At 43.8% G+C, this 15,000-nt stretch overlaps 1 protein-coding gene across 1 annotated transcript in view; it reads right to left on the bottom strand.

Annotated features, from left to right (window-relative positions):
• LOC139533604 (receptor-type tyrosine-protein phosphatase R-like) overlaps positions 1–15,000 on the bottom strand; it is a 173,444-nt gene that overhangs the window by 21,861 nt on the left and 136,583 nt on the right. Inside the window, exons 11-13 of the mRNA XM_071331759.1 lie at positions 14,804–14,993; positions 7,498–7,582; positions 3,646–3,725 (exon numbers count right to left, since the gene is read on the bottom strand). Of these exons, the coding sequence (XP_071187860.1) occupies positions 3,646–3,725; positions 7,498–7,582; positions 14,804–14,993 (355 nt within the window). The remainder of the gene's footprint in view (positions 1–3,645; positions 3,726–7,497; positions 7,583–14,803; positions 14,994–15,000) is intronic.

Raw genomic sequence — 15,000 nt, 5'->3', positions numbered from 1 at the left:
GAATGGACAGGTTGTTAAGACATGATGAATGGACAGGTTGTTAAGACGTGATGAATGGACAGGTTGTTAAGACATGATGAATGGACAGGTTGATAAGACGTGACGAATGGACAGGTTGTTAAGACGTGATGAATGGACAGGTTGTTAAGATGTGATGAATGGACAGGTTGTTAAGACGAGATGAATGGACAGGTTGATAAGACGTGATGAATGGACAGGTTGTTAAGACGAGATGAATGGACAGGTTGTTAAGACATGATGAATGGACAGGTTGTTAAGACGTGATGAATGGACAGGTTGTTAAGACATGATGAATGGACAGGTTGTTAAGACGTGATGAATGGACAGGTTGTTAAGACGTGATGAATGGACAGGTTGTTAAGACGTGATGAATGGACAGGTTGCTAAGATGAGATGAATGGACAGGTTGTTAAGACGTGATGAATGGACAGGTTGTTAAGACGAGATGAATGGACAGGTTGTTAAGACGTGATGAATGGACAGGTTGTTAAGACGAGATGAATGGACAGGTTGTTAAGACGTGATGAATGGACAGGTTGTTAAGATATCATGAATGGACAGGTTGTTAAGATATGATGAATGGACAGGTTGTTAAGACATGATGAATGGACAGGTTGTTAAGACACCAGAATTAAATAACCCATTCATTAGGTGTTCATATGTCTGTCTTAATGTGTGCTGCTAATTTTTATTTATTTTTTAATGTAACTTTATTTAACTAGGCAAGTAAGTTAAGAACAAATTTACAATGGCGGCCTACCCCGGCCAAACCCGGACGACGCTGGGCCAATTGTGCACCGCCCTAATGGACTTCAAATCAGCAGGTCTGATTATCCTCTATGGTGTTAACTACTGTCAAGGGAGAGATAAACCACAGCAGGTCTGATTATCCTCTATGGTGTTAACTACTGTCCAGGGAGAGATAAACCACAGCAGGTCTGATTATCCTCTATGGTGTTAACTACTGTCCAGGGAGATAAACCACAGCAGGTCTGATTATCCTCTATGGTGTTAGCTACTGTCCAGGGAGATAAACCACAGCAGGTCTGATTATCCTCTATGGTGTTAGCTACTGTCCAGGGAGATAAACCACAGCAGGTCTGATTATCCTCTATGGCGTTAGCTACTGTCCAGGGAGATAAACCACAGCAGGTCTGATTATCCTCTATGGTGTTAACTACTGTCCAGGGAGATAAACCACAGCAGGTCTGATTATCCTCTATGGTGTTAACTACTGTCCAGGGAGATAAACCACAGCAGGTCTGATTATCCTCTATGGTGTTATCTACTGTCCAGGGAGAGATAAACCACAGCAGGTCTGATTATCCTCTATGGTGTTATCTACTGTCCAGGGAGATAAACCACAGCAGGTCTGATTATCCTCTATGGTGTTAACTACTGTCCAGGGAGATAAACCACAGCAGGTCTGATTATCCTCTATGGTGTTAGCTACTGTCCAGGGAGATAAACCACAGCAGGTCTGATTATCCTCTATGGTGTTAACTACTGTCCAGGGAGATAAACCACAGAAGATCTGATTATCCTCTATGGTGTTAACTACTGTCCAGGGAGATAAACCACAGCAGGTCTGATTATCCTCTATGGTGTTAACTACTGTCCAGGGAGATAAACCACAGCAGGTCTGATTATCCTCTATGGTGTTACCTACTGTCCAGGGAGATAAACTACAGCAGGTCTGATTATCCTCTATGGTGTTATCTACTGTCCAGGGAGAGATAAACCACAGCAGGTCTGATTATCCTCTATGGTGTTAGCTACTGTCCAGGGAGATAAACCACAACAGGTCTGAATATCCTCTATGGTGTTAACTACTGTCCAGGGAGATAAACCACAGCAGGTCTGATTATCCTCTATGGTGTTAGCTACTGTCCAGGGAGATAAACCACAGCAGGTCTGATTATCCTCTATGGTGTTATCTACTGTCCAGGGAGAGATAAACCACAGCAGGTCTGATTATCCTCTATGGTGTTAACTACTGTCCAAGGAGATAAACCACAGCAGGTCTGATTATCCTCTATGGTGTTAGCTACTGTCCAGGGAGATAAACCACAGCAGGTCTGATTATCCTCTATGGTGTTAACTACTGTCCAGGGAGAGATAAACCACAGCAGGTCTGATTATCCTCTATGGTGTTAACTACTGTCCAGGGAGAGATAAACCACAGCAGGTCTGATTATCCTCTATGGTGTTAGCTACTGTCCAGGGAGATAAACCACAGCAGGTCTGATTTTCCTCTATGGTATGAAAGAGAAAACGAGTGTGACGTCCCATATGGCACCCTATTCCCTATATAGTGCACTACTTTTGACCAGAATGTAGTGCACTAAATAGGGAATAAGGTGCCATTTTGGAGTCGCCCTAGTAGTTGAGCTTCCTGCAGTGACTACAGGGGAAGTGACCCTATTGTATCTGCAGCCCAACGGGTCATTAGAGAGTGAGTTCACTAGTTCCTCCGGGCCTGGCCTCTTTCTCCTTCTGTTCTCTCCATAGACTTACATCAGAAACAATGTCCTCGCTCCCCTGGCCTCACTGCTACGCTTTTCGTTCCCAAGATGTATAAACCCGATAAGGAGAATCTGAAGTTGTTTGTTTGTTTAAAAAGGAAACAATAACTTTAAACAACCCCAGTCTTATATCACACCACTCAGTTCAACAACACCGATATGTTATATAATATAACATGAAATATGACTGCATAAACTAAGCTAAAGATGACCAGTTAGAATCCAGGGTGATAGAATTAAAAAATCTGAAAAAATCTGTTTCATGAGTTCAGTTCTAATCTCTAATCTGTTGTAATCTGACTATACATACCTGTACCACCAACATTAATCTGTGTTTTAATCTGACTATACATACCTGTACAGCCAACTTTAATCTGTGTTTTAATCTGATTATGCAAACCTGTACAGCCAACTTTAATCTGTGTTTTAATCTGATTATGCAAACCTGTACAGTCAACTTTAATCTGTGTTTTAATCTGATTATGCATACCTGTACAGCCAACTTTAATCTGTGTTTTAATCTGACTATGCATACCTGTACAGCCAACTTTAATCTGTGTTTTAATCTGACTCTGAATACCTGTACAGCCAACTTTAATCTGTGTTTTAATCTGACTATACAAACCTGTACAGCCAACTTTAATCTGTGTTTTAATCTGACTATGCAAACCTGTACAGCCAACTTTAATCTGTGTTTTAATCTGACTATACAAACCTGTACAGCCAACTTTAATCTGTGTTTTAATCTGACTATGCATACCTGTACAGACGACTTTCAGGAAAAGCTTTTTACCTGTTCATTATGAGAGCGCTATCATGTGTCATTTTGTTTCTAACTAAGAGTTCACTGTTGTTTCACAACCACAGCTTCCACTTGTTTTGGTTCAGAATTCAATGTGTTAACAAACAATGGTTTCTGTGTGTGTGTGTGTGTGTGTGTGTGTGTGTGTGTGTGTGTGTGTGTGTGTGTGTGTGTGTGTGTGTGTGTGTGTGTGTGTGTGTGTGTGTGTGTGTGTGTGTGTGTGTGTGTGTGTGTGTGTGTGTGTGTGTGTGTGTGCGTGCGTGCGTGCGTGCGTGCGTGCGTGCGTGTGTAATTTACCCTAATGTAGTTGGCGTTGATGTAGCTGCTGAGAGGGTCGAAGGAGCTCTTGGTCCTCAGGATCACTCTGGAATGTGGATCTACAGGAAACAATAGATCTGTTAGTAACTGGAGGGTTCTAGCTAATAGAATCAGATAGATATGTTAGTGACTGGAGGGTTCTAGCTATTAGAATCAGATAGATATGTTAGTGACTAGAGGGTTCTAGCTAATAGAATCAGATAGATATGTTAGTGACTGGAGGGTTCTAGCTAATAGAATCAGATATATATGTTAGTGACTGGAGGGTTCCATTAGACCCAGCTCACAAGGCTTTGACGGACAGCAGTGTCAGACCATGCATGAGGACAGGTCAGGAAATAACAACACATCCTGTTTCCTCTCTACTTCTTAGTTCAAGATCACTTGTTCTGTCTGGACTGTTCTGTCTGGAGTGTTCTGTCTGGACTGGTCTGTCTGGACTGTTCTGTCTGGACTGTTCTGTCTGGACTGTTCTGTCTGGACTGTTCTGTCTGGAGTGTTCTGTTTGGACTGTTCTGTCTGGAGTGTTCTGTCTGGACTTTTCTGTCTGGACCTCTCTGTCTGGAGTGTTCTGTCTGGACTGTTCTGTCTGGACTGTTCTGTCTGGACTGTTCTGTCTGGACTGTTCTGTCTGGACCTGTCTGTCTGGAGTGTTCTGTCTGGACTGCTCTGTCTGGAGTGTTCTGTCTGGACTTCTCTGTCTGGAGTGTTCTGTCTGGACTTCTCTGTCTGGAGTGTTCTGTCTGGACTTCTCTGTCTGGAGTGTTCTGTCTGGACTGCTCTGTCTGGAGTGTTCTGTCTGGACCTCTCTGTCTGGAGTGTTCTGTCTAGACTGCTCTGTCTGGAGTGTTCTGTCTGGACTTCTCTGTCTGGAGTGTTCTGTCTGGACTTCTCTGTCTGAAGTGTTCTGTCTGGACTTCTCTGTCTGAACTGTTCTGTCTGGACTGTTCTGTCTGGACTTCTCTGTCTGGAGTGTTCTGTCTGGACTTCTCTGTCCGAACTGTTCTGTCTGGACTGTTCTGTCTGGACTTCTCTGTCTGGAATGTTCTGCCTGGAGTGTTCTGTCTGGAATGTTCTGCCTGGAGTGTTCTGTCTGGAGTGTTCTGCCTGGAGTGTTCTGTCTGGAGTGTTCTAGCTCGACTGTTCCCTAGCAATGCTGCGGTACATTGGACAGAAAGAACCATGCCTCTGGACTATTGATGAACCAAACCCCAGACCCCAGACCCCAACCTCAACCCCAGACCCCAGACCCCAACCTCAACCCCAGACCCCAACCTCAACCCCAGACCCCAACCTCAACCTCAACCCCAGACCCCAACCCCAGGCCCCAACCTCAACCCCAGACTCCAACCTCAACCCCAACCTCAACCCCAGACCCCAACCTCAACCCCAACCTCAACCCCCAACCCCCAACCTCAACCTCAACCCCAACCCCAGACCCCAACCCCAGACCCCAGACCCCAACCTCAACCTCAACCCCAGACCCCAACCTCAACCTCAGACCCCAACCTCAGACCCCAACCTCAACCCCCAACCTCAACCTCAACCTCAACCTCAACCCCAGACCCCAGACCCCAACCGCAACCCCAGACCTCAACCCCAGACCCCAACCTCAACCCCAGACCCCAACCTCAACCCCAGACCCCAACCCCAGGCCCCAACCTCAACCCCAGACCCCAACCCCAGGCCCCAACCTCAACCCCAGACTCCAACCTCAACCCCAACCTCAACCCCAGACCCCAACCTCAACCCCAACCTCAACCCCCAACCCCCAACCTCAACCTCAACCCCAACCCCAGACCCCAACCCCAGACCCCAGACCCCAACCTCAACCTCAACCCCAGACCCCAACCTCAACCTCAGACCCCAACCTCAACCCCCAACCTCAACCTCAACCCCAGACCCCAACCTCAACCCCAGACCCCAACCGCAACCCCAGACCTCAACCCCAGACCCCAACCTCAACCCCAGACCCCAACCTCAACCCCAGACCCCAACCCCAGGCCCCAACCTCAACCCCAGACTCCAACCTCAACCCCAACCTCAACCCCATACCCTAACCCCAGACCTCAACCTCAGACCCCAACCCCAGACCCCAACCCCAGACCCCAACCCCAGACCCCAACCTCAGACCCCAACCTCAGACCTCAACCTCAGACCCCTCTGCTGGTTCAGACAGGAAGTCCGATAACGTTCCAAGGTGTGAACGGGAAGACAGTAACATTCCAACCCAACTGTCTTTTCATTACAGAATGATGTCATCTGTGATGAGAGCTGGCAGACAGGAGCACACACACACACACACACACACACACACACACACACACACACACACACACACACACACACACACACACACACACACACACACACACACACACACACACACACACACACCTCTGGCAGCCAGACAGAGAGAACAGGCCGTCCAAGCAGAGCAGATCTCTAATCGTATTACTCTTCACAGAGAATAAGTCACAAATTACAACCTATTCCCTAGTTAGTGCACTACTATAACACCCTATTCCCTAGTTAATTCACTACTATAACACCCTATTCCCTACTTAGTGCGCTACTATATCACCCTATTCCCTAGTTAGTGCACTACTATAACACCCTATTCCCTAGTTAGTGCACTACTATAGCACCCTATTCCCTACTTAGTGTGCTACTTTAGCACCCTATTCCCTAGTTAGTGCACTACTATAGCACCCTATTCCCTACTTAGTGCGCTACTATATCACCCTATTCCCTAGTTAGTGCACTACTATAACACCCTATTCCCTACTTAGTGCGCTACTATATCACCCTATTCCCTAGTTAGTGCACTACTATAGCACCCTATTCCCTAGTTAGTGCACTACTATAGCACCCTATTCCCTACTTAGTGCGCTACTATAGCACCCTATTCCCTACTTAGTGCGCTACTATAGCACCCTATTCCCTACTTAGTGCAGTACTTTTGATCAGGACCCACAGGGTTAAAGGTAGAACACTATATAGGGAATAGGACACCATTTGGGACGTAGATAGAGGCTGTTTAAGGAATCAGGAAGGAACAGCTCATCTCAGACATTTGGTTTATATTTGACCCCCTTACTCCGCCCACTCCGTCCACCAGGCTAACCAACCAGACAGGACAGCACTAAAACACTTCCTGTATGACCTGGAGAGGTTGTGGCGGTTGGCTGTTGGGTTGTATTCACTGAGGTCGACCAGCCAAACACATGCTGTAAACAACAATATATCATGCACTGCAGTCTGTCTGTCTGTCTGTCTGTCTGTCTGTCTGTCTGTCTGTCTGTCTGTCTGTCTGTCTGTCTGTCTGTCTGTCTGTCTGTCTGTCTGTCTGTGAGCCCAAAGGTTGACAATAACAGCCAGTGACAGGTTGACATGCTGCTGTGTGAGATAGCCAGGCCTAATCTACCGCGACACTGACCCTCACATTAACACCATGGCCTTAGTCTGTGGACCACACAACAGGTTGTGGCTCTGTGGGTGGTCAATTAGTCCTTATAAACTGGGTGGTTCCAGCCCTGAATGCTGATTGGCTGAAAGCCGTGGTATATCAGACCGTATACCACGGGTATGACAAAACTTGTATTTTTACTGCTCTAATTACATTGGTAACTAGTTTATAACAGCAATGAGGCACCTCGGGGGTTTGTGATATATGGCCAATATACCACGGCTAAGGGCTGTGTCCAGGCACTCCGCGTTGTGTCGTGCTTAAAGAACAGCCCTTAGCCGTGTTATATTGGCCATATACCACACCCCCTCGGGCCTTATTGCTTAATGAACTAATACATATTAAACAGCTAATATACTTACTTGGCAGTATTGTCTTGTATCTGTTTTTGGTTCCATGACTGGAAATGTCCATCACCTTCGGATCCACAAAGTTCATTGGGATTTCCTGAACGGACAAACAAAACGAACAAACACAACGGACAAACAAAACGGACAAACAAAACGTACACAAAACGGACAAACACAACGGACAAACACAACGGACAAACAAAACGGACAAACAAAACGGACAAACAAAACGGACAAACAAAACGGACAAACAAAACGGACAAACACAACGGACAAACAAAACGGACAAACAAAACGGACAAACAAAACGGACAAACAAAACGGACAAACACAACGGACAAACACAACGGACAAACACAACGGACAAACACAACGGACAAACAAAACGGACAAACAAAACGGACAAACAAAACGGACAAACAAAACGGACAAACAAAACGGACAAACAAAACGGACAAACAAAACGGACAAACAAACGGACAAAAAAACGAACAAACACAACGGACAAACAAAACGGACAAACAAAACGGACAAACAAAACGGACAAACAAACGGACAAACAAAACGAACAAACACAACGGACAAACAAAACGGACAAACAAAACGGACAAACAAAACGGACACAAAACGGACAAACAAAACGGACAAACAAAACGGACAAACACAACGGACAAACAAAACGGACAAACAAAACGGACAAACAAACGGACAAACAAAACGGACAAACAAAACGGACAAACAAGCGGACAAACAAAACGGACAAACAAAACGGACAAACACAACGGACAAACAAAAGGACAAACAAAACGGACAAACAAAACGGACAAACAAAACGGACAAACAAAAGGACAAACAAAACGGACACAAAACGGACACAAAACGTACAAACAAAAGGACAAACAAAACGGACAAACAAAACGGACAAACAAAACGGACAAACAAAACGAACAAACACAACGGACAAACAAAACGGACAAACAAAACGGACAAACAAAACGGACAAACACAACGGACAAACAAAACGGACAAACAAAACGGACAAACAAAACGGACAAACAAAACGGTCAAACAAAACGGACAAACAAAACGGACAACCAAAACGGACAACCAAAACGGACAACCAAAACGGACAACCAAAACGGACAAACAAAACGGACAAACACAACGGACAAACAAAACGGACAAACAAAACGGACAAACAAAACGGACAAACACAACGGACAAACAAAACGGACAAACAAAACGGACACAAAACGGACAAACAAAACGGACAAACAAACGGACAAACAAAACGAACAAACACAACGGACAAACAAAACGGACAAACAAAACGGACAAACAAAACGGACAAACAAACGGACAAACAAAACGAACAAACACAACGGACAAACAAAACGGACAAACAAAACGGACAAACAAAACGGACAAACAAACGGACAAACAAAACGAACAAACACAACGGACAAACAAAACGGACAAACAAAACGGACACAAAACGGACAAACAAAACGGACAAACAAAACGGACAAACACAACGGACAAACACAACGGACAAACAAAACGGACAAACAAAACAGACAAACACAACGGACACAAAACGGACAAACAAAACGGACAAACAAACGGACAAACAAAACGGACAAACAAAACGGACAAACAAGCGGACAAACAAAACGGACAAACAAAACGGACAAACACAACGGACAAACAAAAGGACAAACAAAACGGACAAACAAAACGGACAAACAAAACGGACAAACAAAACGGACAAACAAAACGGACAAACAAAAGGACAAACAAAACGGACACAAAACGGACACAAAACGTACAAACAAAAGGACAAACAAAACGGACAAACAAAACGGACAAACAAAACGGACAAACAAACGGACAAACAAAACGGACAAACAAAACGAACAAACACAACGGACAAACAAAACGGACAAACAAAACGGACAAACAAAACGGACAAACAAAACGGACAAACAAAACGGACAAACACAACGGACAAACAAAACGGACAAACAAAACGGACAAACAAAACGGACAAACAAAACGGACAAACAAAACGGACAAACAAAACGGACAAACAAACGGACAAACAAAACGGAGAAACAAAATGGACAAACACAACGGACAAACACAACGGACAAACAAAACGGACAAACAAAACGGACAAACACAACGGACAAACAAAACGGACAAACAAAACGGACAAACACAACGGACAAACACAACGGACAAACAAAACGGACAAACACAACGGACAAACACAACGGACAAACAAAACGGACAAACAAAACGGACAAACACAACGGACAAACACAACGGACAAACACAACGGACAAACACAACGGACAAACAAAACGGACAAACAAAACGGACAAACACAACGGACAAACAAAACGGACAAACACAACGGACAAACAAAAGGACAAACAAAAGGACAAACAAAACGGACAAACAAAACGGACACAAAACGGACACAAAACGTACACAAAACGGACAAACAAAACGGACAAACAAAACGGACAAACAAAACGGACAAACAAAACGGACAAACAAAACGGACACAAAACGTACAAACAAAACGGACAAACAAAACGGACAAACAAAACGGACAAACAAAAGGACAAACAAAAGGACAAACAAAACGGACAAACAAAACGGACAAACAAAACGGACACAAAACGGACACAAAACGTACAAACAAAACGGACAAACAAAACGGACAAACAAAACGGACAAACACAACGGACAAACAAAACGGACAAACAAAACGGACAAACAAAACGGACAAACAAAACGGACAAACAAAACGGACAAACACAACGGACAAACACAACGGACAAACAAAACGGACAAACAAAACGGACAAACACAACGGACAAACAAAACGGACAAACACAACGGACAAACAAAACGGACAAACAAAAGGACAAACAAAAGGACAAACAAAACGGACAAACAAAACGGACAAACAAAACGGACACAAAACGGACACAAAACGGACAAACAAAACGGACAAACAAAACGGACAAACAAAACGGACAAACAAAACGGACAAACACAACGGACAAACAAAACGGACAAACAAAACGGACAAACAAAACGGACAAACAAAACGGACAAACAAAACGGACAAACACAACGGACAAACACAACGGACAAACACAACGGACAAACAAAACGGACAAACAAAACGGACAAACAAAACGGACAAACACAACGGACAAACACAGCGGACAAACAAAACGGACAAACAAAACGAACAAACAAAACGGACAAACACAACGGACAAACAAAACGGACAAACACAACGGACAAACACAACGGACAAACAAAACGGACAAACAAAACGGACAAACAAAACGGACAAACAAAACGGACAAACACAACGGACAAACAAAACGGACAAACACAACGGACAAACAAAACGGACAAACAAAACGGACAAACACAACGGACAAACAAAACGGACAAACAAAACGGACAAACAAAACGGACAAACACAACGGACAAACAAAACGGACAAACAAAACGGACAAACAAACGGACAAACAAAACGGACAAACAAAACGGACAAACAAGCGGACAAACAAAACGGACAAACAAAACGGACAAACACAACGGACAAACAAAAGGACAAACAAAACGGACAAACAAAACGGACAAACAAAACGGACAAACAAAAGGACAAACAAAACGGACACAAAACGGACACAAAACGTACAAACAAAAGGACAAACAAAACGGACAAACAAAACGGACAAACAAAACGGACAAACAAAACGAACAAACACAACGGACAAACAAAACGGACAAACAAAACGGACAAACAAAACGGACAAACACAACGGACAAACAAAACGGACAAACAAAACGGACAAACAAAACGGACAAACAAAACGGGCAAACAAAACGGACAAACAAAACGGACAACCAAAACGGACAACCAAAACGGACAACCAAAACGGACAACCAAAACGGACAAACAAAACGGACAAACACAACGGACAAACAAAACGGACAAACAAAACGGACAAACAAAACGGACAAACACAACGGACAAACAAAACGGACAAACAAAACGGACACAAAACGGACAAACAAAACGGACAAACAAACGGACAAACAAAACGAACAAACACAACGGACAAACAAAACGGACAAACAAAACGGACAAACAAAACGGACAAACAAACGGACAAACAAAACGAACAAACACAACGGACAAACAAAACGGACAAACAAAACGGACAAACAAAACGGACAAACAAACGGACAAACAAAACGAACAAACACAACGGACAAACAAAACGGACAAACAAAACGGACACAAAACGGACAAACAAAACGGACAAACAAAACGGACAAACACAACGGACAAACACAACGGACAAACAAAACGGACAAACAAAACAGACAAACACAACGGACACAAAACGGACAAACAAAACGGACAAACAAACGGACAAACAAAACGGACAAACAAAACGGACAAACAAGCGGACAAACAAAACGGACAAACAAAACGGACAAACACAACGGACAAACAAAAGGACAAACAAAACGGACAAACAAAACGGACAAACAAAACGGACAAACAAAACGGACAAACAAAACGGACAAACAAAAGGACAAACAAAACGGACACAAAACGGACACAAAACGTACAAACAAAAGGACAAACAAAACGGACAAACAAAACGGACAAACAAAACGGACAAACAAACGGACAAACAAAACGGACAAACAAAACGAACAAACACAACGGACAAACAAAACGGACAAACAAAACGGACAAACAAAACGGACAAACAAAACGGACAAACAAAACGGACAAACACAACGGACAAACAAAACGGACAAACAAAACGGACAAACAAAACGGACAAACAAAACGGACAAACAAAACGGACAAACAAAACGGACAAACAAACGGACAAACAAAACGGAGAAACAAAATGGACAAACACAACGGACAAACACAACGGACAAACAAAACGGACAAACAAAACGGACAAACACAACGGACAAACAAAACGGACAAACAAAACGGACAAACACAACGGACAAACACAACGGACAAACAAAACGGACAAACACAACGGACAAACACAACGGACAAACAAAACGGACAAACAAAACGGACAAACACAACGGACAAACACAACGGACAAACACAACGGACAAACACAACGGACAAACAAAACGGACAAACAAAACGGACAAACACAACGGACAAACAAAACGGACAAACACAACGGACAAACAAAAGGACAAACAAAAGGACAAACAAAACGGACAAACAAAACGGACACAAAACGGACACAAAACGTACACAAAACGGACAAACAAAACGGACAAACAAAACGGACAAACAAAACGGACAAACAAAACGGACAAACAAAACGGACACAAAACGTACAAACAAAACGGACAAACAAAACGGACAAACAAAACGGACAAACAAAAGGACAAACAAAAGGACAAACAAAACGGACAAACAAAACGGACAAACAAAACGGACACAAAACGGACACAAAACGTACAAACAAAACGGACAAACAAAACGGACAAACAAAACGGACAAACACAACGGACAAACAAAACGGACAAACAAAACGGACAAACAAAACGGACAAACAAAACGGACAAACAAAACGGACAAACACAACGGACAAACACAACGGACAAACAAAACGGACAAACAAAACGGACAAACACAACGGACAAACAAAACGGACAAACACAACGGACAAACAAAACGGACAAACAAAAGGACAAACAAAAGGACAAACAAAACGGACAAACAAAACGGACAAACAAAACGGACACAAAACGGACACAAAACGGACAAACAAAACGGACAAACAAAACGGACAAACAAAACGGACAAACAAAACGGACAAACACAACGGACAAACAAAACGGACAAACAAAACGGACAAACAAAACGGACAAACAAAACGGACAAACAAAACGGACAAACACAACGGACAAACACAACGGACAAACACAACGGACAAACAAAACGGACAAACAAAACGGACAAACAAAACGGACAAACACAACGGACAAACACAGCGGACAAACAAAACGGACAAACAAAACGAACAAACAAAACGGACAAACACAACGGACAAACAAAACGGACAAACACAACGGACAAACAAAACGGACAAACAAAACGGACAAACACAACGGACAAACACAACGGACAAACACAACGGACAAACAAAACGGACAAACACAACGGACAAACAAAACGGACAAACAAAACGGACAAACAAAACGGACAAACAAAACGGACAAACAAAACGGACAAACACAACGGACAAACACAACGGACAAACAAAACGGACAAACAAAACGGACAAACAAAACGGACAAACAAAACGGACAAACACAACGGACAAACAAAACGGACAAACACAACGGACAAACAAAACGGACAAACAAAACGGACAAACAAAACGGACAAACAAAACGGACAAACAAAACGGACAAACACAACGGACAAACACAACGGACAAACAAAACGGACAAACAAAACGGACAAACAAAACGGACAAACAAAACGGACAAACACAACGGACAAACAAAACGGACAAACAAAACGGACAAACACAACGGACAAACAAAACGGACAAACAAAACGGACAAACACAACGGACAAACAAAACGGACAAACAAAACGGACAAAGACACAATTTCACTCATGAAGCAAGTTGAATCAATTGGTTTTAACAGCCCATAAGTGTTGAGGTGGATTGTTCCACATACAATAATGTAATGGGCTATCTGGACCTGAATAACAGAGTTGATAATCAAGTTGTTGACCACAGGAACACAACGCTGTGTAGTGGTTGTGTTGACGTTTTGTTCACGACGAACCCGTCTGTGTGTGGAGCGCCACATCTCGTAGCTGTGTGTGTGTGTGTGTGTGTGTGTGTGTGTGTGTGTATGTGTGTGTGTGTGTGTGTGTTGAGCATTCAGCACAGGAGGCTGGTGAGGGGAGAACAGCTCATAATAGTGGATGAAATAGAGTGAATAACAGAATGGTATTAAAAACAGATGGAAAACCAGGTGTTTGGTGTTTGATATCATTCCATTCATTCTGTTCCAGCCATTACCATGATCCCAGTGTGTGTGTGTGTGTGTGTGTGTGTGTGTGTGTGTGTGTGTGTGTGTGTGTGTGTGTGTGTGTGTGTGTGTGTGTGTGTGTGTGTGTGTGTGTGTGTGTGTGTGTGTGTGTGTGTGTGTGTGTGTGTGTGTGTGTGTGTGTGTGTGTGCGTGTGTTCATTCCACTCACAGCGAACTCTGCGTGTAGCGTCTGTGTGTTGAGCACCACGTCTTGTAGCTGCTGTCTGGACAGGGTCCGGCCGGCTGACTGCAGGTACTCCTGAGTGGCCCTCTCTCTGGGGGTCACGACCCCACAGTTCAGGGGCTCCACCGAGGCCAGTGAGGACATGTCCAGCACCAGGGAGACGTTGGAGCCTCTCCTACAGG

Source organism: Salvelinus alpinus, chromosome 11 (assembly GCF_045679555.1).
Source record: "Salvelinus alpinus chromosome 11, SLU_Salpinus.1, whole genome shotgun sequence".
In the NCBI taxonomy this organism is placed as follows: domain Eukaryota; kingdom Metazoa; phylum Chordata; class Actinopteri; order Salmoniformes; family Salmonidae; genus Salvelinus; species Salvelinus alpinus.
The sequence above is the reverse complement of the archived record's forward strand: the minus strand, read 5'-3'. Positions and strand labels throughout refer to the sequence as shown.